The 23,290-nt window shown below is 43.6% G+C and overlaps 2 protein-coding genes across 7 annotated transcripts in view; one reads left to right on the plus strand and one right to left on the minus strand.

Annotated features, from left to right (window-relative positions):
- The first annotated feature begins 19 nt into the window (after positions 1-19).
- LOC124032213 (rab GDP dissociation inhibitor alpha-like) lies at positions 20-7,838 on the plus strand. Its single transcript, XM_046344453.1, has 11 exons — positions 20-332; positions 1,152-1,259; positions 1,486-1,585; positions 1,922-2,056; positions 2,216-2,414; positions 2,541-2,672; positions 2,890-2,989; positions 3,301-3,472; positions 3,873-4,017; positions 4,550-4,604; positions 4,725-7,838. The coding sequence occupies exons 1-11, from the start codon at positions 288-290 to the stop codon at positions 4,875-4,877; spliced, it is 1,344 nt and encodes a 447-aa protein (XP_046200409.1). The 5' UTR covers positions 20-287; the 3' UTR covers positions 4,878-7,838.
- An 83-nt stretch (positions 7,839-7,921) lies between these two features.
- LOC124032212 (inter-alpha-trypsin inhibitor heavy chain H6-like) overlaps positions 7,922-23,290 on the minus strand; it is a 29,683-nt gene continuing 14,314 nt past the window's right edge. For 2 of the 6 annotated variants that reach the window (XM_046344446.1, XM_046344450.1), the window contains 10 exons: positions 22,662-23,122; positions 21,287-22,508; positions 13,932-13,964; positions 13,593-13,610; positions 13,372-13,413; positions 13,073-13,096; positions 12,909-12,959; positions 12,708-12,821; positions 9,098-9,499; positions 7,922-8,961 (listed from right to left, as the gene is read on the minus strand). In XM_046344446.1, the coding sequence (XP_046200402.1) occupies positions 8,717-8,961; positions 9,098-9,499; positions 12,708-12,821; positions 12,909-12,959; positions 13,073-13,096; positions 13,372-13,413; positions 13,593-13,610; positions 13,932-13,964; positions 21,287-22,508; positions 22,662-23,122 (2,612 nt within the window). In that variant the 3' untranslated portion in view covers positions 7,922-8,716. The remainder of the gene's footprint in view (positions 8,962-9,097; positions 9,500-12,707; positions 12,822-12,908; positions 12,960-13,072; positions 13,097-13,371; positions 13,414-13,592; positions 13,611-13,931; positions 13,965-21,286; positions 22,509-22,661; positions 23,123-23,290) is intronic. The other 4 variants (XM_046344451.1, XM_046344447.1, XM_046344452.1 and 1 more) reach the window with 4 other exon arrangements.

The raw sequence follows: 23,290 nt of genomic DNA on the forward strand, positions 1-23,290 counted from the left end.
TGCCCTACTTTCCGACGCGAATGCATCATTGCTGTTCCACAGCGTTCCATGGTTAGGGCCATTTTTGGTCGTTCTTGCCGGTGACAGTGTGTGGACCATATTCCACTTACAAATTACAACTGATAATAAATAAATACTAACTTAAAAAGGTATATAACCAACATACACTTGCTAAAAAGAAACGGGGACAAATTGCGTCCGTTCTTCCACTTTGGTTTCCTTTCCTGCCAATTCCCTGAAATTTCACTAGGCAAAAGAGGGCGAGACAGGAGAGGCGGTGATACAACATGGATGAGGAATATGATGTGATCGTTTTGGGCACCGGACTCACGGTAAGTAGTCTAATCAATTGTATTTGTGATATAGCATACTCAACTTTACATTTATGAAGTTAGCCTATGTTTCCTTATTCATCCAATAATGCAACTGATAGGAGCATCTGCATCTCTGGCTGACTTTAGGAAAATGTGATGGTAAATAGCCTGTCTGCCCCAAAGCTAATAAGATATATTTGAATAATGGATACAAGTAGGCAACAATTTATTTGGATACATTTGTGTTGTCAATGCATTGTTCATTCGTTGTGCAGCATCTTTAGGCGTAGCCCCAGAGTGATGGTGTAGTGGCCTTCATTGAACAGCATTTGCGCAGGTCTGAGAATGGTTTTAAATAAATAGAACCTCTCCCTAGTACTGTATAATGTTTCGTAGACTCGCCTCAGTCATCAGACCCCGTTCCATATTCGAGGCACATGTGTACAGAGTTTACAATAAGACAAAGCCAACATTTTACGAGTACGATGGATATACATAAAATGTTTTTTTTTTTAGTGCAGACAGTTAATGATTTAGCCTGGATATGAACAATATCAACTACACTCATTTAATTTGGGGTGGCACATGCAAAAATTTAAAAAAATGTATTTTCTTTATTTATACTACAATTGTTCGTTTTTTTATGAATAGTATTATTTGTATTATTCGTACAGTATTATTGTTATGGCTCAGACATCGGCTCGCGCTTGCGTACATCTTGTCCCTCCCTCTTACACCCCCTTCCCCCTCCTCTCTCTATCTCTCCCTCCTGATACACACACACACACACTTGCTTTTTTAATACTGATTCATATTTTGCCTTTCATATCGTTTTAGGAATGCATCCTCTCTGGGATCATGTCTGTGAATGGAAAGAAAGTTCTGCACATGGATAGGAACCCCTACTATGGAGGTGAAAGCTCCTCCATCACCCCTCTGGAAGAGGTAAAGGCGTAGAACATTGTGGATCTAATGGTCATCATTTTGTGTCAATATCCACTCAAATATTCAATCATATTTATTATATTCCAAAGTTCCACCCAGCCCTCCATGGTTTAAGTCAGATATTTTATTATCCTGTATTTTCCTTTCACTGCCCCAGGTTAATGGTTTTGTATTTGTAAGAGTATTTATTGATGTTTTCACTCGTGCATATATTTCCCTTCCACAGCTGTATAAGCGGTTTGAGCTGCCTGACAGCCCTCCAGAGTCTATGGGTCGTGGAAGAGACTGGAACGTGGACCTCATCCCCAAATTTCTTATGGCCAATGGTCAGTTGTGGGATTTGTTTTTTGTTTGCAAATGAGAGATACAATTAAACCTATTAGATTAATGAATATTCCTGTTACCAGTCGATACATACAGAACCAATCGGTACACCAATAGCCTCAATCATAAATCATGTTGCTCAGTTACTCAACTTATTAATGTATGCAGACCATCACCACATCATGAGTATAAGTAGGAAGCAGAATTTACCCAAGAAAAAATGTAAATGGTGATCATGATACCAAGAAAGCAAAATATGGCATGTTGATGAAACATGGAAATACCTTGAAGTTATTAAATGAAAACCATCCTTTTTGTCTGACAATCCAATAAAACAGGTCAGCTTGTGAAAATGCTGCTATACACAGAAGTGACACGATACCTGGACTTCAAAGTAGTGGAGGGTAGTTTTGTGTACAAGGGAGGAAAGATCTACAAGGTTCCTTCAACTGAGACTGAGGCTCTAGCTTCAAGTAAGTTTGAATATGCAGTAAACTGTACTTTAGATTGTGTTGTGAGTTTGCTATATGTACCATCAAAGATTACATTTATTAACGTTTTCCCACTATATATACAGTATAGTGTCATATGAGGCAGAGCTTTCACTTTTGTTTTTGTCACGTGTCCTCCAGATCTTATGGGTATGTTTGAGAAGAGAAGGTTCCGGAAATTCCTCGTGTTTGTGGCCAACTTTGACGAGAACGACCCTAAGACCTTCGAGGGCGTCGACCCCAAAGTCACCACCATGAGAGATGTGTACAAGAAGTTTGACCTGGGTCAGGATGTCATCGACTTCACTGGCCACGCCCTGGCCCTCTACAGGACAGACGAGTAAGAGCACTTAGATTGATTACCAATCGCTAATGAGATTTAACCTGGCCCGGGCCTATCAGGAAGTAAACTGAAATTCCAAATTAATGCTTTGAAAAGCATTGAATAAATGTTAATTTTCTCCAGCTACCTTGATGTGCCCTGTTTGGAGACCATCAATCGTATCAAGCTGTACAGTGAATCCTTGGCCCGATATGGGAAAAGCCCCTACCTGTACCCCCTCTATGGCCTGGGGGAGCTGCCTCAAGGATTTGCCAGGTCTGTGTGTTACATTTGTAATCCCTAAATCTCTATGTCCTTTCTTTAGTCAGACAAAGCTGTTCATATAGAATTCTGATCTTAAGTCACTCTGGATAAGGATAAAATAGTCTGCTAAAGCTAACTGACTAAATTGTAAATGTAAAATGTATTCAATAGTGTATTAGCATAATTATAATAACGTATAATTCATAGTCTCTCTCTCATACATTGTTAGATTGAGTGCAATTTATGGAGGAACCTACATGCTCAACAAACCAGTGGAGGAGATAGTGATGGAGGATGGCCATGTGGTGGGAGTGAAGTCTGAGGGAGAGGTAAATTCACCATCTAATCAGTTCTATAAAATCACAATGTAATCTATCTAATCAGTTCTATAAAACCACAATCTAATCACTTCTATAAAATAACAATCTATCTATAAAAATCACGCTAAACTATCATTAAAATCACAATCTAACAGGTCTATAAGATCTAATCTCTTTACTTTATAGTAAAGTAGTCAAGACTGCTGATAATGCACTGAAGAAAAGTGAACAATACCTGCACATATACAATTGGTAGAAGAGAGAAAGTACAGTATGTTAGATTGACATTGTTGTCTTCTATATTGTCCTTCCCTTGTCAGGTGGCTCGGTGCAAACAGCTGATCTGTGACCCCAGCTACATCCAGGACCGTGTGCGTAAGGCAGGTCAGGTGATCAGGGTCATCTGTATCCTCAGCCACCCGATCAAGGACACCAACGACGCCAACTCCTGTCAGATCATCATCCCCCAGAACCAGGTCAACCGCAAGTCAGGTGAGGGGTGGACCAAATACAGGTTTACTAAGATGGGATGTTTCTGACTTCCTGTTGTCAGATGTTCTCTCTATCAGTAAGTTTACCTCACATAAAGTACAATAGCAGTGTTGTTGGAGAGTGAAAAAGTCTGGAATAGTCCAGAAAAGTACAATTGTAAAATCTCAATCGAATACACAATTAGGTATCAGAAAAGCAAAGTGACTGCCACAGAACATATTTGTCAGGCATATTTTATACTTAAGCAATAAGGCACGAGGGGTTGGGCTAAGGGCTGTTCTTATGCACAGAGCAACGCCGAGTGCCTGGACACAGTCCTTAGCCGTGATATATTTGCCATATATCACAAACCCTCTTTTCCAAATCCCTAAACTGATCGAACTTGTGTTCTGTCCTCCAGACATCTACGTGTGTATGATCTCCTATGCCCACAATGTGGCGGCCCAGGGGAAGTACATTGCCATTGTCAGCACCACTGTGGAGACCAACGAGCCCGAGGCTGAGATAGAGCCTGCTCTGGAGCTACTGGAACCCATTGACCAGAAGTGTGTCTCTCCCTCTTCTCTACTACCTCTTCCTCCCCTTTACTACTCTCTTCTCCCTCCTCTCTAGTCCCCCTTCCTCCGCTCTGCTCCCTCCTGTCTTCTCCCTCTTCCTTCTGTCTTCTCCTCCTCTCTCCTCCATTCCTCTTCTCCCTCCCACTTCTCTGATTGTCTTGGTCCTCTGTAGTTCAGTTGGTAGAGCATATGGTGCATGCAACACCAGGAACGTGGGTTCAATTCCCAGGACCACCCATACATAACATTTATGCATACATGACTGTAAGTCGCTTTGGATAAAAGTGTCTGCTAAATGCCATGTATTATAATTTACATTTTAGTAATTTAGTAGATGCTATTATCCATAGCGACTTACGAATTATGTATTTATATATATATTATACTGTATATCTCGTGTTGTTTCATCACTGTCCAAAACTCAGCTTGTACGATGTGTGCTATCACAAATGAATAAAATGAATAGCAGTAAGGAGGCTTTTGTAAGTCAATAACTGACCTCTTCCCTCTTTATCTGTAGGTTTGTGTCCCTCAGTGACCTCTATGAGCCCACAGACGACGGTACTGAGAGTCAGGTGAGTCAAACACATCTGGATATACCTCCTATATTGCTAAAACACCACCTTTCTGAGACATGTTTTAGGACAAGGCAGTTGAGTGAAAAAAATATTGGTGTGATTTTATGTCTCGTTCAGATATTTGCCTCATCGGCCTACGACGCCACCACTCACTTCGAGACCACCTGCAACGACATCAAGGACATCTACAAGCGTATGACCGGAAGCGACTTTGACTTTGAGAACATGAAACGCAAACAGAACGATGTGTTTGGGGAGGATGAGCAATGAGGAGGGAGGGGCATCAGGGGGAGGGCGGGGCAGAGAAGGGAGTGAAGAGGGGGTTAATGGAAGAAGGCAGAACATATGGATGAGGTGGTAGAGGGCAGGGTAAAGAGTACAAAGGGTAACAAGTTAGATCATTTACAGATTGTAGGGGCAGGGTACTGGTTAGGGTACCTTATATGGGAGACGGTGGGAGTGTTCAGGGGAGTTCTAGAAGGTTCTAGAGTAGACAGGGAGGTTCTGCCTTCCGGTTGTCCTCCTTTTTTCCCCCTCCTGAGGTCTCCGTACTCAAACATAATTAAAACACACACACACACAGCACATTGTTCCACGACTCACATTCCCTATTTCTATCTCTCACTGAAAGGCAAGGTTGATATGGTCTCTCATTCCATTTTAAACTACGTCTAAACTATGATCATTAGAGGTAGACCGATTCATTGTAGTTGCAATTTCAAAAGCCTTTTCACTTTTCGACATGCATGAATAGACAGTAGTATTGCACATAGAACACGATGATGCAGCAGCGTTCTGAAGGCTGGGCCATTCTCACACTGATCATTCCCTCCTGTCAACCCTGCTTTCACCCTGTTCTCTTCCTACTATTTAACCTGTTACTTATTTACATAGACAACTGCTCTTTTTTCGGCAAATCTCTCGCTCGGTCAGATAAAATGTTTTAAAATGAAAAGTTATATCAATAGGCTGTTCTGTCAAACTGATAGTGCTCACTTTGCAGTGCTGCTGTGTTCTCTGTGCTAGTAGTTAAGCTAACCGGTGGCTAACTGTTCTGTTGACCCTAAAACCACGTTTTATTTCTCTGTTTGTTGTGTGATGTCAAAGTTACGATTTTAATGGTTTCCGTTCTTTATTTTTTAAATGTTTAGAGTTTTTATTTCAACATTTGGTGCGCATTTTGACTTGCTGAAGTTATGAAGTTTACTGCATTTGAAATAGAAACATGGACTGTAAATACTCTGAAGTGGACTTTGAGGTCAAACTGAAAAGGGAATGTGTTGTGTAGAAGAGTGAGAGAGGGCGGTTACAGTGAGGGTCTGTCTGGAGGCATGTTGGTGAGGTTACATGAATACATTTTTCATGAAATGAGAAAGTCTAAACAGTGTCCTTGGGATGACCGAACTGATGTCACCTCATTGAAGTTGAAAATGGTTAAGGTAAGGGTCAAGGTTAGGGTTAGGTAAGGGTTATGGTTAAGGTTAGGTTTAGGGTAGGGACATCCCAAGGATAGCACTGAGTTGTACTCAAATAGGAAATCAGATCACTACATGTTGAGATACGATGAAACAAGGTGATAAAGAACGAATGTAGTTAGGGACTGTCGCAGATTTGAGATCAGGAAAGTATTGCATTTGTGTAAAAGAAGGAAGACTGAACTCTCGGCTTGTAGTGAAAGGAAGCTCCAGATCATTGTTGTGGTCTAACTAACCCTTGTTGTGTATGTCACACAGAGAGACAAATTCCCTTTGGACTCCTGCTAGGCAACCTTACAGTAGCAAGTGGAGGGAAACGCGGACACTCCCAAAATGTAAAACACTTAACAGAATGCACCATTACAAAAGGTTCTGAGGCCTCGATATGAAGTGCCTCCCCAGAGTATGAACCAATTGCTTTTACTTGGTTTTAGCCTTAAATTTGGGGTCTTATCCAATATGTTTGGGTTCTCAAATAATTTCAGTAAATTTAAAAACAATGTTATCTGCCGACCATTCCTCTGCTTATTGATGTCAGTTGGTTGACTTGATGCTGCAAATGTCTTGTGTCTTTCATGACTGCTAACTGTGAACATTGTATTTCCACTAACTACCACCACAGTCTAATATAACAGCGATAGAATCTCAGAAATTCTAGTCATTCTATTTCTATGTTCTAGTAAATCTTGGGGTTCTGTGGAATTGGCTGGGCCCTAATGTGAATCTCCTCCATTGTAGAAAACCTTAACCTCCATTCCGTCTGACCCTTTGAGGTTAGCTGTGTTCTCTTCATCTATATGTTTCCAGGCATGACATTGTTTTGAGATTTGGATCTGCAGCTTGGTTAGTTATTTACAGTACATATCAATTGTGGGCGGCAATGCTGAGATAGATGCCACAACATTTCCCTTCAAATTCGATTACAGTAACATGGATGACGTTAGTGGGAATTATTGCCGATATCTTCATATAGTCCCTCATATCTCTAAACGCCTCAGTGTTTACGTATTTGGGGTGGCTCTGTGTGTCTTAGTACAATGCTAATTTATTTGATTTCACTGACGTTATGGTGATGGAAGGTAATGCTGAATATGCTTCTCTGCTATTAGTTTGTTATATTATCAGAACTGATCTCAAAGTGATGCATATGCCGACTTCATTGTTTTAGTTTTGTTGTATCATGTTTGACCTGATTTACTGGTTATTACAGTTTTACATGGATTAAACATTAACAGGTCTTATAACAGGTTGTGATGAAGGACAGTGGGACGATAGCAACAGTCTGGTCCTCAATCATAGGGTTCAATTAAGCTTTCAACCCTTCAGTCCAGTCATCTTTTAGACTCATTTCTACAGTTTCAGACTGTGCAGTTTTCACATTGTGTGAATTTCATACTGGAATTATGTTACCTTGGTGAATTGTGTTGAGTTTACTCTGCAAGCGTAGCTAGTTATATTTGGGCATTTTCCCCCTTCCTCAACACCAGACTCTGTCTTCTCTTTATTTATTTAAATGAAAGCCTAAAATGTGGTTTGATGTATTCATTTAAGAGTTTTGGCCTTTGACTAATATTATTGATGACATCCCTTGAAATTTGACGAAAACATAGGGCAGACGAAGAAGTAAACAACTTACAGCCCTTTGTTTGATCACTAGTATGTGAACAATGTCTTGTGTAACAAATAAAATGAATTAAACTATGAACAAAAGTATAGAAAAAAAATTAAAAGCACATGGCAAACCTGAAAAGTCAAATCCATAGTGTCTGAGAGTCAATGTGTTTTAACAGAACTAAATCATTTGTGTAAAACTACCTACCCCAATAAGACCAAAACAAGTTCCATAGACAATTTATAATATTTAGTCATTTTAGGAATATGCATACTGTATATACACAACCCTGACACTTAAAATAATTCCACATTGCTCAAATCATCTAATATATTTGTTATAACATTGGAATTATAAAAGTACTTATGAAACATGATTTGCGTGAAGGAGAGATTGGAATGAGCTGTATGTGAAGATCAAGCAGCATTTGTCTGCCGAAGTATACAGAAAATTAAGATCTTACTGTTGCAATGTTAACTGCAGAAGGAGAAGTCTGTCACTATTGTTGTTTCAGAAAGGAGTGGTGCAATGACATCATCCCATATCCTTTATTTATTCATGTCTGACACCTGTGTGAATTACCTCCTCATACTTACTGGACTCTCCCTCGGTCTCTCACTATTTTTCTCTTTGTATCGGTCTCTCACATTTTCTCTTTTGCATCTGTCTCTTGTTCTCTTTTGCCCTCTCTTTTCTCTGTCTCGTAATTGGCTCTCTTTTTCCTCTCATAAACATGAATATGCATTCATGCACACTGCCACCGGTGCTCTCAGAGAGTAATAACTCACTATGTGACATTGGTATTGAAGGCTAGCCAGCAGCACCCTTTGTCCCAGTGCTGTTTGTCCTTACAGAGTTTCCAATGGCCTGAGCTACCCAGCTTTGAGGTGAAGGGGATAGCTAGATGAGTGTCTCGGTTCCAATCTCCAAACCACTTAATATAAAGCAATGCATTAGGCATGTATAGTATTCTAACTAGAGTGCTAGGATGGGTGTTGGATTTGAAAAGAGCCAGTGAGTATTTACAGGTGATCCACCACATAGCTCTGGTAGGGATGCCCCAGCAGTCTCTCCACCTGCGCCTTGGGCACGACCCAACAACTTCCCAGGTGACCTTTCCTCACTGTGTCCTTCAGGGTCTTGTCCTGTAGGGTGACGGGCATGTGTATCACCCCCCACCTCAGCACCCCCTCTTTACTGGGCCGACGCAGTGTGTCACGAGGGTCCTTCATCAGCGTGACACGCATGTCAGCATGCTGGAACTGGCCTGTTGGGACAAGAGAACAATCACTAAATCATTACATATTTTTCTAAATCCCTTTATACAGCAGGGGCTTTAGGGTCAGGTGCAAAAAGACAAAGAAACCCGTTTAAAGTAATTGAAGGGTGATAAATGAATGTACCCAGTAGGCCTTTGGTTGAAAGAGAGAGGCCCTGTCCGTCAGTGATGTAGAATCCGAGGTGTGCCATCTGCAGGTAGCTGGGGTGTCTGTAGTGGTGGAAGAGAACCAGGAAACGAATGTCCTTCGTCAGCTCGATCCAACAGCTCTGATGGAAGTCATCTCTGCTTTCCATGGAAACCATCACACCCTGCCTTGTCACAGATCCCTCCTGATTGGTGTGTAGGGTGTCCCGCCCCTCCCCCTCCACCACCACAGCATCCAATGAGAGGGTGATCATTATGGCGCCCAGCACACCTGTCCCGCCCCTGGTGGAGATGGTTATCTGGTCAAAGTATGTACGGGAACGGTCTTCGACGTCTTGTTTGGATGGAGCCCACATCAAATGACCATCCACCGTGATACCTTCAGTGAGAGGAAGGCAATGGTTAACACACACAGTGGGGCAAAAAGGTATTTAGTCAGCCACCAATTGTGCAAGTTCTCCCACTTAAAAAGGTGAGAGAGGCCTGTCATCATAGGTACACTTCAACTATGACAGCCAAAATGAGAAAAAAAAATCCAGAAAATCACATTGTAGGATTTATGAATTTATTTGCAAATTATGGTGGAAAATAAGTATTTGGTCAATAGCAAAAGTTTCTCAATACTTTGTTATATACCATTTGTTGGAAATGACAGAGGTCAAACATTTTCTGTAAGTCTTCACAAGGTTTTGACACACTGTTGCTGGTATTTTGGCACATTCCTCCATGCAGATCTCCTCTAGAGCAGTGATGTTTTGGGGCTGTTGCTGGGCAACACGGACTTTCAACTCCCTCCAAATATTTTCTATGGGGTTGAGATCTGGAGACTGGCTAGGCCACTCCAGGACCTTGAAATCCTTCTTACGAAGCCACTCCTTCATTGCCCGGGCGGTGTGTTTGGGATCATTGTCATGCTGAAAGACCCAGCCACGTTTCATCTTCAATGCCCTTGCTGATGGAAGGAGGTTTTCACTCAAAATCTCACAATACATGGCCCCATTCATTCTTTCCTTTACACGGATCAGTCGTCCTGGTCCCTTTGCAGAAAAACAGCCCCAAAGCATGATGTTTCCACCCCCATGCTTCCCAGTAGGTATGGTGTTCTTTGGATGCAACTCAGCATTCTTTGTCCTCCAAACACAACGAGTTGAGTTTTTTCCAAAAAGTTATATTTTGGTTTCATCTGACCATATGACATTCTCCCAATCTTCTTCTGGATCATCCAAATGCTCTCTAGCAAACTTCAGATGGGCCTGGACATGTACTGGCTTAAGCAGCGGAACACGTCTGGCACTGCAGGATTTGTGTCCCTGGCCGCGTAGTGTGTTTCTGATGGTAGGCGTTTGTTACTTTGGTCCCAGCTCTCTGCAGGTCATTCACTAGGTCCCCCCATGTGGTTCTGGGATTTTTGCTCACCGTTCTTGTGATCATTTTGACCCCACGGGGTGAGATCTTGTGTGGAGCCCCAGATCGAGGGAGATTATCAGTGGTCTTGTATGTCTTCCATTTCCTAATAATTGCTCCCACAGTTGATTTCTTCAAACCAAGCTGCTTACCCTTTGCAGATTCAGTCTTCCCAGCCTGGTGCAGGTCTACAATTTTGTTTCTGGTGTCCTTTGACAGCTCTTTGACATAGTGAAGTTTGGAGTGTGACTGTTTGAGGTTGTGGACAGGTGTCTTTTATACTGATAACAAGTTCCAACAGGTGCCATTAATACAGGTAATGAGTGGAGAACAGAGGAGCCTCTTAAAGAAGAAGTTACAGGTCTGTGAGAGCCAGATATCTTGCTTGTTTGTAGGTGACCAAATACTTATCTTCCACCATAATTTGCAAATAAAGTCATACAATGTGATTTTCTGGAATTTTCTTCTCATTTTGTCTGTCATAGTTGAAGTGTACCTATGATGAAAATTACAGGCCTCATCTTTTTAAGTGGGAGAACTTGCACAATTGGTGGCTGAGTAAATATTTTTTTGCCACACTGTATATATATATATATATATATATAGACAGTGGGGAGAACAAGTATTTGATACAGTGCCAATTTTGCAGGTTTTCCCTACTTACAAAGCATGTAGAGGTCTGTAATTTTGATCATAGGTACACTTCAACTGTGAGAGATGGAATCTAAAGCAAAAATCCAGAAAAATCACATTGTATGATTTTTAAGTAATTCATTTGCATTTTATTGCATGCCATAAGTATTTGATCACCTACCAACCAGTATGAATTCTGGCTCTCACAGACCTGTTAGTTTTTCTTTAAGAATCCCTCCTGTTCTCCACTCATTACCTGTATTAACTGAACCTGTTTGAACTCATTACCTGTATAAAATATACCTGTCCACACACTCAATCAAACAGACTTCAACCTCTCCACAATGGCCAAGACCAGAGAGCTGTGTAAGGACATCAGGGTAAAATTGTAGACCTGCACAAGGCTGGGATGGGCTGCAGGACAATAGGCAAGCAGCTTGGTGAGAAGGCAACAACTGTTGGCGCAATTATTTGAAAATGGAAGAAGTTCAAGATGACGGTCAATCACCCTCGGTCTGGGACTCCATGCAAGATCTCACCTCGTGGGGCATCAATGATCATGAGAAAGGTGAGGGATCAGCCCAGAACTACACGGCAGGACCTGGTCAATGACCTGAAGAGAGCTGGGACCACAGTCTGAAAGAAAACCATTAGTAACACACTACGCCATCATGGATTAAAATCCTGCAGCGCACGCAAGGTCCCCCTGCTCAAGCCAGCGCATGTCCAGGCCCGTCTGAAGTTTGCCAATGACCATCTGGATGATCCAGAGGAGGAATGGGAGAAGGTCATGTGGTCTGATGAGACAAAAATAGAGCTTTTTGGTCTAAACCACTCGCCGTGTTTGGAAGAAGAAGAAGGATGAGTACAACCCCAAGAACACCATCCCAACCATGAAGCATGGAGGTGGAAACATCATTCTTTGAGTATGCTTATCTGCAAATGGGACAGGACGACTGCACCGTATTGAGGGGAGGATGGATGGGGCCATGTATCGCGAGATCTTGGCCAACAACCTCCTTCCCTTGAAGATAGATCGTGGCTGGGTCTTCCAGCATGACAACGACCCGAAACACACAGTCAGGGCAATTAAGGAGTGGCTCCATAAGAAGCATCTCAAGGTCCTGGAGTGGCCTAGCCAGTCTCCAGACCTGAACCCAATAGAAAATCTTTGGAGGGAGCTGCAAGTCCGTATTGCCCAGCGACAGCCCCGAAACCTGGAGGATCTGGAGAAGGTCTGTATGGAGGAGTGGGCCAAAATACCTGCTGCAGTGTGTGCAAACCTGGTCAAGAAGGAAATGTATGATCTCTGGAATTGCAAACAAAGGTTTCTGTACCAAATATTAAGTTCTGCTTTTCTGATGTATCAAATACTTATGTCATGCAATAAAATGCTAATTAATTACTTAAAAATCAGACAATGTGATTTTCTGAGTTTTAGATTCCGTCTCTCACAGTTGAAGTGTACCTATGATAAAAAGTACAGACTTCTACATGCTTTGTAAGTAGGAAAACCTGTAAAATCGGCAGTGTATCAAATACTGACTAACCTCTCTCGGAGTCTTTCAGCAGTCTCAGTACATCGTTGGCCCTGCCGTCCACCGTGAAACACAGATTCTGTTTCAGTTTAGGGAGCTGGACCACAAAGTGAGGGTCTCCATCAACTTCAGAATAAAACATGTTGGACATTAAGAAAAACAGGTGAGAAACATTAACTTTCAGTCATATGTTATGTCGTGTAGGCCCCTTACCAGAAGAAGAGAAGACTCTGACAGAGCTCAGTCTGGAGGCGGGGGCCGGCCCTGGAAGGACAACAGTGGCAATCTCATCTATCTGAAGCACTGAAACCAATGACAGGTCAGAGCCTGGGTCTGAAGTACATTAATCTTATGCTAGACTACATAGAAATACTTACAAGGATTTGATGCTGATTCATCCCCAGTAAAAAATACAAATTCCAAAAAAAGATGTTAAACATCTGTATCAACTTAGAAACAAAGTATCCACATGGCCAACACAACTAAACAGTTATACACACACACACACACACACACACACACACACACACACACACACACACACACACACACACACACACACACACACACACACACACACACACACACACACACACACACACACACACACACACACACACACACACACACACACACACACACACACACACACACACATCTAGAAACTATGACTTACAGGAGTCATAGTCAAGGTCATTGTCGTAGGTTGCATCATAATCTGAAAGATGAAATCAGACGGACATCATTAGACACCAGAGAGTTAAAACATACCCTCTCCCTGAGCTGGTCTGGGGGCTGTCATCAGAATCTCTATAGGGGAAACAGATTTTAATATACAACATTTATGTTGTTACAGTGAATCTATTTTTCATGGCAGGGAAGTAAGAGAGAACTGACCTTTAACCACCTCCATATCTAAAGGAAGACCCGGGAGGAAAAAAAGATTACAGTATAAAGCACCACTTCATCACTTAATACATTTTGTGCAATAGAATGATTAAATCTACTGGCAAACTCTTACATAAAAAATTTTCCAAAAGGATTCCAGCAGTTCCCAAAGGAGAACCCTTTTTGGTTCCAGGTAGAACCCTCTGTGCAAAAGGTCTTACATGAAACTCATAGGGGTTCTACCTAGAACCAAAAAGGGTTCTTCAAAGGGGTCTCCTATGGGTACAGCCGAAGAACCCTGTTAGGTTCTAGATAGAGAAAAAGATGCTAAGTGTGTGCTTGATTCACCTTTTCTCTGGAGCTGAATGGAAGTAGAGACATCTGGTGGAGAGAAGTGGAACATGTCACAACTAAGGGCAGATTGATAGTACAGTGCCCGTGGTGTATTCGATTGTACATTTACATTTGAGTCATTTAGCAGACGATCTTTTCCAGAGCGACATACAGTTAGAGTCAAGAAAGATCTTTGAGAGAGAGTTGATCAGAGACAAGTGTTTTGGAAAGAAGAGGGATACAGGTCTATAGTTTAACATCAGATGAGTCGAGTGTTGGTTTCTTGAGAAGGGAAGCAGCTCAAGACATTTTGAAGTCAGAGGGGATGCAGACAGTGGTCAAGGATGAGTTGACGAGGGAAGTGACGAAAAGGAGGTCTCCAGAGATGGTCTGGAGAAGCCGATGGGGTTGAGCAGGCAGGTTGTTGGGTGGCCAGATTTCACTCGTTGCAGGATAAAACTTTTTTTTTTGAAACCAGGAAATGCCCATTGAGACCCAGTCTCTTTTTCAAGGGAGACCTGGCCAAGAAGGCAGCAACAATCAATACATCATTAAAACATACAACATTTTTTAAATGAATTCAGTGGCACTAACATATCTAGATGGAGCATGGATTGTAGACTATTCCATGCCTCTGGTGCACAAGAAGAAAAGGCAGTCTTGCCTAATACTGTGAATGTCCTAGGGACTTTAAGTAGCAACCACCTAGCAGACCGGGTATGGTAACTGCTGGTGGTGAAGGAGGCCAGACTACAGAGGTAAAGAGGGAGTTTACCCAAAAGGGCTTTGTAGATGAACACATACAAATGTATCTTTCTGCACATATAACGTGAGGTCCAACCCACCATTTGGTACAACGTGCAATGATGGGTGAGTGACTTGGCATTTGTAATAAAATGCAAGGATCCATGATAACCAGAGTCCAGTCTCTGTCAGACGGAGGTTGTATGCATATACAGCAAGTCACCATAATCAATTAAAGAGAAAAATGGCCCGAACAAGCTTCTTTCTAGCCAAAAGAGGGAAGCAAGCCTTAAGAAAATAAAAACCCAGTTTCAATTTAAGCTTTGTCACGAGATTATCTACATGAACTTTAAAGGACAACTTGTCATCCAACCAAATACCTAAACCAATTTACTGCCTCTTCACTGAGACCAATGTTTCTGAGTCTAGCGAGCAACAGTTCATGGTCAACTGAATCAAAGGCCTTTGATGAATCCACAAACGGAGCAGCACAATGTTGCTTTTTATCAAGTGCATTAATGTCATTTGCCACAGCTGCAGTTGTGGTGCTGTGCCCCGATCTAAAGCCAGACAGATGTAAGCATGTCCCAGTTCAAATCTCATTTTTTTTAAACAGAGTCATTTAACTTGTGCATGACATTGAAAGAGTTTAGTGGGCCTCCCAAAGCCGGTCTGTAGAAGCCGACTACAGTGATGTGGGAGACGTCTCTTTTTCAGGACCCTGTATTTCAAAGATAATTAGTAAAATTCCAAATAACTGCACATATCTTCATTGTAAAGGGTTTAAACACTGGATCCCATGCTTGTTCAATGAACCATAAACAATTAATGAACATGCACCTGTGGAACGGTCGTTAAGACACTAACAGCTTACAGACGGTCGGCAATTAAGGTCACAGTTATGAAAACCTAGGATACTTAAGGAGGTCTTTCTACTGACTCTGAAAAACACCAAAAGAAAGATGCCCAGGGACCCTGCTCATCTGTGTGAACATGCCTTAGCCATGCTGCAAGGAGGCATGAGGTCTGCAGATGTGGCCAGGGCAATAAATGGCAATGTCGGAACTGTAAGATGCCTAAAACAGTGCTACAGGGAGACAGGGCGGACAGTGGTAGACCACGTAACACATGCACAGGATTGGTACATCCGAACATCACACCTGCGGGACAGGTACAGGATGTCAACAACAACTGCCCGAGTTACACCAGGAACGCACAATCCCTCCATCAGTGCTCAGACTGTCCGCAATAGGCCGAGAGGGTGTGTAGGCCTGTTGTAAGGCAGGTCCTCACCAGACATCACCGGCAACAACGTCGCCTATGGGCACAAACCCACCGTCGCTGGACCAGACAGGACTGGCAAAAAGTGTTTTTGTCTCACCAGGGGTGATGGTCGGATTCGCGTTTATCGTTGAAGTAATGAGCATTACAGAGGCCTGTACTCTTGAGCGGGATAAATTTGGAGGTGGAGGGTCTGTCATGGTCTGGGGCGGTGTGTCCGATGTGGGGCGGTGTGTCCGATGAGCATCATCGGACTGAGCTTGTTGTCATTGCAGGCAATCTCAACGCTGTGCGATACAGGGAAGACATACAGGCTCATCCTAACATGACCCTCCAGCATGACAATGCCACCAGCCATACTGCTCATTCTGTGCGTGATTTCCTGCAAGACAGGAATGTCAGTGTTCTGCCATGGCCAACGAAGAGCCCAGATCTCAATCCCATTGAGCGCGTCTGGGACCTGTTGGATCGGAGGGTGAGGGCTAGGGTCATTCCCCCCAGAAATGTCCGGGAACTTGCAGGTGCCTTGGTGGAAGACTGGGGTAACATCTCACAGCAAGAACTGGCAAATCTGGTGCAGTCCATGAGGAGGAGATGCACTGCAGTACTTAATGCAGCTGGTGGCCACACCAGATACTGACTGTTACTTTTGATTTTGACCCCCCCTTTGTTCAAGGACACATTATTCAATTTCTGTTAATCACAGGTCTGTGGAAACTGTTCAGTTTATGTCTCAGTTGTTGTCTTGTTATGGTCATACAAATATTTACACATGTTAAGTTTGCTGAAAATAAACGCAGTTGATTGTGAGAGGACACTTCTTTTTTTTGAGTTTGTGTTCACTTTAACCGCAAGCAATTCAAAATGTTTGGCTTTGGTAATCGAGAGAATTGCAGAGGTGTTAAACTCGGATTTAACATGAATTGCAACCCCTCCTCCTTTACTCATCCGATCTGTTCTAAAAACCGTGTACCCATCAATAGAAATCGAGTTATTTGACACAGACTTCTTTAGTCAAGTTTCTGATAAAGCCATTGTCTGCATTTGTCATTTTGGCCCATATTCTAATCATGTCTATTTTTTGGAAATAGACATCTGACATTAACATGCAAGAGTCCAAAACCTGCTCTGTTTTTGAAATCACAGGGAGTCGGTAGAGATCGCATGGTATCTACCAGCCCAGGGTTTGGTCACACATTACCAGAGATCAACAGTAAAAGCATAACAATAAATCTGTTGTACAATGCGTGAGGACTTGGTGGAGCCAGCACTATTGTCAATAAAACAGTCTTTTGACACAGAATTATTTTTGTCATTCAATAGTTTGAGATTTTGGAAGTATGTCAAGTGTAGGTCCAGTTGCGTTTGAGAGTGGTACAAATGTAATTGCAGAGAGAGACCAAGTTCCTGGTGGTATTGACATTATGGTCTCGGAGCGTTTGCAAATTGTAGGGCATAAGGCAAAGATAATTCACTCACCCATTGATCATTCAGCCCATTTAATCCATGATGGCATTGAGTAAAGAGCAAGCACAGTAACAGATAGATAATGTCAGTTTTTAGAGGTATTTCAGCACAAGTGTGCAACGACCAGTAGACGTTGTCTACAGTCGTGGCCAAAAGTTTTGAGAATGACACATATATTGATTTCCAAAGTTTGCTGCTTCAGTGTCTTTAGATATTGTTGTCAGATGTTACTATGGAATACTGAAGTATAATTACAAGCATTTCATAAGTGTCTAAGGCTTTTATTGACAATTACATGAAGTTGATGCAAAGAGTCAATATTTGCAGTGCTGACCCTTCTTTTTCAAGACCTCTGCAATCTGCCCTGGCATGCTGTCAATTAACTTTTGGGCCACATTCTGACTGAAGGCAGCCCATTCTTGCATAATCAATGCTTGGAGTTTTTCAGAATTTGTGGGGTTTTGTTTGTCTATCCGCCTCTTGAGGATTGAACACAAGTTCTCAATGGGATTAAGGTCTGGGGAGTTTCCTGGCCATGGACCCAAAATATCTATGTTTTGTTCCCCGAGCCACTTAGTTATCACCTTTTCCTTATGGCAAAGTGCTCCATCATGTTGGTAAAGGCATTGTTCGTCACCAAACTGTTCCTGGATGGTTGAGAGAAGTTGATCTCGGAGGATGTGTTGGTACCGTTCTTTATTCATGGCCATGTTCTTAAGCAAAATTGTGAGTGAGGCCACTCCCTTGGCTGAGAAGCAACCCCACACATGAATGGTCTCAGGATGCTTTACTGTTGGCATGACACAGGACTGATGGTAGCGCTCACCTTGTCTTCTCCGGACAAGCTTTTTTCCGGATGCCCCAAATAATCAGAAAGGGGATATATCAGAGAAAATGACTCCAATCCCTGTACCTTTTACAGAATATCAGTCTGTCCCTGATGTTTTTCCTGGACAGAAGTGGCTTCTTTGCTGCCCTTCTTGACACCATCTCTCCTTGAAGTACTTGATGATCCGATAAATGGTTGATTTAGGTGCAATTTTACTGGCAGCAATATCCTTGCCTGTGAAGCCCTTTTTGTGCAAAGAAATGATGGCGGCACGTGTTTCCTTGCAGGTAACCATGGTTGACAGAGGCAGAACAATGATTCCAAGCACCACCCTCCTTTTGAAGCTTCCAGTCTGTTATTCAAACTCAATCAGCATGACAGAGTGATCTCCAGCCTTGTCCTCGTCAACACTCACACCTGTGTTAACGAGAGAATCACTGACATGATGTCAGCTGATCATTTTGTGGCAGGGCTGAAATGCAGTGGAAATGTTTTTGGGGGATTCAGTTCATTTGCATGGCAAAGAGGGACTTTGCAACTAATTGCAATTCATCTGATCACTCTTCATAACATGCTGGAGTATATGCAAATTGCCATCATACAAACTGAAGCAGCAGACTTTGTAAAAATTCATATTTGTATCATTCTCAAAACTTTTGGCTACGACTGTAGAATGTAGATTTTCCCACCACCCAAGGTGCATCAGGTTTTCCAATCTGACCGCTACTCCGCTTCTAGCCTTCAGTGCACACCTGCGCTCGCGTAGCAGGCCTTGCACGCAGACAGACGCTCCTGACTCGGTGAGTTCCAACTCCAGAAAGGTGTAGAAAAAAATAAAGGCCCTCTCAATCCAAAATGTTTGTACAAGTATATTTTGTAAAATAGAGACAGATCTAAAAAAGAATTGTTATATACAGCATCCACCTTCACATCAAAAGTATTTGCTTCTGTAAACAGGTTCAGGGTCATTAAAACATAACTCTTAACTTTGATCTCAAGGATCACACATACAAACTGATTGGCTACCATCTTTGATTTTCTCAATGGCGCTTTCTCCCCTCTCCCTGTCATCTGGAGAGAGAGGGGAGCAAGAGGTCAAGGCGTAAGGTAGTTCTGTGTGAGTGAGACCAGTGGACTCAATAGGCTGATTGAATAAGTAGCGGATGTGGTCCACCTTTTTTGTCCACAGATAGGGAGGAGGGAGACTCACAATGACTCACCCAGCCACGGAGCAGGAGAGGAGGGCCGAGCCGGCCGGGAGGAAAGTGGACAATGTTAGTCGTAGTATGCGGAAAGGGAAAAGAGGCGGAATCAGGAGACAGAAGGGAGAAGGATTTAGCAGAATGGAGAGATGATAGAAGAGGAGAGAGTAGTGAGAGAGAGAAAGAGAGAAAGATGAAGTCAAGCGTATTGCCTGCCCTGTGAGTTGGAGGGGATTGTGAAAGGGTGGGGTCAAGAGGCAAGGAGGGGAAAGGGAGATTTGGAAAGAAATTAATTGAAGGCAGATGTCGGGAGGTGGAAGTCACCAAGTACAAAGAGCAGTGAGCTATCGTCAGGAAATGATCTTATCAAGGTGTCAAGCTCATTGAGGAACTCTCTAAGGGCACCTGGTGGGCGATAGATGACAAGTGACAGTGACAACATGGAATTCAAATGAGAAGATGGACAGGTGAGAGATGGAGAATAGAGAAAATTTCCACGACCAGATGCTCTCAGACTATGAGAGAAAACATAGTCAGGTGAAAAAAGAGCAGCTGGAGTAGCAGTGCTCTCTGTAGTGATCCATGTCTCCGTCAGGGCCAAAAACGTCAAGGGTCTGAAGGGCAGTATAGGCTGAGATGAACTCAACATTCTTGACCGCAGATCAGCAGTTCCAAACACTGCCAGAGACCCGGAATTCCACATGAGTTGTGCACACAGGGTACACTAAATTAGAGGGGTTACAGCCAAGGGGTGGGGGACATCTGTAAAGCCTACAGGGAGTGGTGCGAACAGGCATTGAAAACACACACACATATTTGACAAAGCTACAACAGAGCAAAATGAGATCATCTGTAAATAACTACGTAGGTAAGATACTCAAGTGAGAGAGGGATGGGGCGCCTCTCTCTCTTTCCTTCCTCCAACTCCACAGAACTATTCGGAAAAAACACCTTTGTTTCCTTGACAAAAGCGCCACTGACACACCCGCCGCGTAGAACTGCTGCTGTGAAACCAGGGGAGACTGAATAAGTAACAATAATTGCTAATTGCTTAGAAGAGGTGGAGAACACAACACCCTGTACTAATTGCTGACTGCCTAGGAGAGGTGAACCCCCCCCCCCCCAATACAGCCACTGATTACAAAACAAGTCACAAACTGCCCTGCCCCTTGATCCTGGTTGATGTGTGAAAACTATCAGAAAATGATAAGCAGTCAGCAGTTCACACCAAGTGTGCTACTGTGAAAACAGGCAGCACTTAAAGTAGATGGCCATAGCTAGCAAAAATACAGTTCTAGACCACAACAGATAAAGACAAAACAAATTATACTTATCACTCCTGGCGATATCAGGAGTCCTCTAGCTATTGTACTAGTACTTCTCTGATAGACAGGTACAAAATATGGACTGTAAGTTCAATACCTGATACAAAGAAATGTATATAATATGCAATACTGGTATTCAGTAAAAATGTATCCTCACCTATACTTTGCACACTGCTTTTTGGAGTTCCAAGTGAAATAGACAGTAGAGAGTGGACTTACCTCTCGTACACAGATGCACATAATTGATATTGTAGCATCTGTCAACAGACTGGGATGCGACGACTAACAAAGAACATTGTTCCAGTGAGCTGTTTTTTTTGTCACTGATCATTTGGACAAATCACGATGTTGCAGGTGCTCGCATCTTTACAATTTCGGAAGGGAAGGGACATTTGACCCATAGACTTGCACGGAACTTTGAGAGAGAAGGGGGAGGGGCTACCATTCTAGTTTATTTTCTAAGTTCTGGCACAATTACGCAAGATTTTAGATCTGGGTTTCCGAGATAAGTGGAAGACCTACCCAATAGTCCTGCAGCCTCCCACAGTTTCGGTCCGTCTGTAACGCCTGGCATGGGGGAAAACGTGGCAGAGACAAAGGTGGCAATCTGGTCCACATCTGGGTCTGTGTCTGTGTTACTGCCATGTGGAGCTGGAGTAGGGGGGACATACTTAAGACTGTATAGGTGTGTGGTGACCTGAGGTTGGTTGGCATCAGCGGCAGACATGGTGGCGTTTTCTGAGGAAGAGAAGGATGAGCGGGATGAGAGGGATATTCTAACTGGCGGGAGGGTTGTTCTAACAGAGATGGGCAGGGGCGTAGTGGGTTTCCCAGGCTGTGGAGCAGGGGTTGGGTCGGCTCTGACTGAGGTGGTGGTGGTAGTGGAGGTAGTGGTTTTCACAGTTGTAGGGACTGTAGTCTTTACTGTTTTGCGTTGGGTGGTAGTGGTGGTGGTTGTAGGGATGGTCTTCACTGTGGTGGGTGGAGGGGTTGTGGTGGTGGGTTTCCCAGGTGCAGGAGCGGTGGCTGATTTGAGCAAGTTAGGCAGGGGGGTACTGACTATTCTGGCAGGAGGGGCAGGAGCAGTTTTAGGAGAGCTGGGAGGAGGGGTAGGGATTTTCCCTGAGAGAGGGACAGGGACGGTTTTGACAGCACTGGGGCTGGGGGTGGTAGTTGTAGTGGTTTTCTTGGGGGATGGTGGAGCCACTGTTTTCACTGGGTTGGGTTTTGTTGGTGGGGTGGAGCCCTTTCTGGGTTGAGGTGGTTGGAGAGGTGGAGGATTTGTGACAAGAGGGTCTGGTTTAGCTTTGATCATCCTGGGCTTTTTCACAGGGATTGAGGAGGCTATGTTGGTGGCAGGTGTGTGGGCTACTGTGGTTGTTGTAGTACCTGTGGTGGTGGTGGGTCGAACCGTTGTAGTTGACGCTGAGGTAGGAATTTCATCGGCATCAGGCTTAACTATAACGAGGGAAGTAACAGGAGTGACAAAGTTGTACTTGAGGGAGAGGTTGGTGGCCTTCTCTCCCAGCAGTTTCTGTATGTTAGGGTCAGTGGTGTTCAGTTTGGCCAGCAGCAGCTCTTTGATAGTGAAATAAGCCCAGAGACGCCGTACAAAGCTGGGGATCCCATCCATGCCCCCAGGGCAGCCCATAGAGAGCACTGTCCTATTCCCCTCTCCATTAGACACAAACACCTCATTCTCCACCTTCACCTTCTGCTTGGAGCCACTGGCCGTCAGGGACACCTGAGATGAAAATACAAAAATAGAGAAGATAAGAGAAGATACATCTTTATTGGCCATTACAATATGAATAATTCAAGTGGACATTTCCTTTCATCTTATGGTATAAACAATTGACAAACACAGATCAAGCAACATGATCTAAATGACACAAACCTTCAGGTCCCTGACCCCTGGCTTGACCTTCCCAGTGACCACCAGCTCGGAGCCCTGGAAGTAGTTAGGGAAGAGTGAGCGTGTGACGTCAAAGGCCTGGTCGTCCATGTAGGTCAGCTGGATGTCTGACAGTAGCGGGCTGGCCACCTCATCATAGAATCCCTTCAGCTGGAGTGCGGCGTCCGCATCCTCGTACACCATCCTCGCTACACCGCGGTTGTCCAGTGCCAGGCGCCGTAGCAAAGGGAAGTCGGCGTCGTCACCGAAAGCCAGGCCGAACAGAGAGGTGGCCCCCAGGGCACTCTTAGCGTTGCTCAAGATGAAGTCACCGGATGTCACGCCGATGGTAGCCTCACCGTCCGTCAGGAAGATGACCAGAGGGACCCGGCGGGTACCACCGGAGGAGGAGGGAGGGTTGACCAGCTGGGCGGCTGAGAGGAGGGCTGCATTGATGTTGGTCCCTGGAGGGTAGAGGGACAAATGGGAAGGAGGCGTGGAGCAGAGAGGGAGGGGTAGCGGTGGAAGGAATGTAGGATGCAGAAGAGGATGCAGAAGAGGAAGAAAAAGAGGAGTCAGAAGATGGAATGGAATGAAGAAGGGAGAAATACCGACAGTGTTTTCATGGTCTT

Source organism: Oncorhynchus gorbuscha, linkage group LG03 (genome assembly GCF_021184085.1).
Source record: "Oncorhynchus gorbuscha isolate QuinsamMale2020 ecotype Even-year linkage group LG03, OgorEven_v1.0, whole genome shotgun sequence".
NCBI lineage: Eukaryota > Metazoa > Chordata > Actinopteri > Salmoniformes > Salmonidae > Oncorhynchus > Oncorhynchus gorbuscha.

What these genes read in the sequence shown, in the direction of transcription:
- LOC124032213 (XM_046344453.1), top strand. Translation starts at nt 288, where the DNA reads ATGGATGAGGAATATGATGTGATCGTTTTGGGCACCGGACTCACG. An exon ending in CCATCACCCCTCTGGAAGAG is followed by an intron (nt 1,260 to 1,485) that starts GTAAAGGCGTAG and finishes TCCCTTCCACAG; the next exon opens with CTGTATAAGCGGTTTGAGCT. An exon ending in GAGTGAAGTCTGAGGGAGAG is followed by an intron (nt 2,990 to 3,300) that starts GTAAATTCACCA and finishes TTCCCTTGTCAG; the next exon opens with GTGGCTCGGTGCAAACAGCT.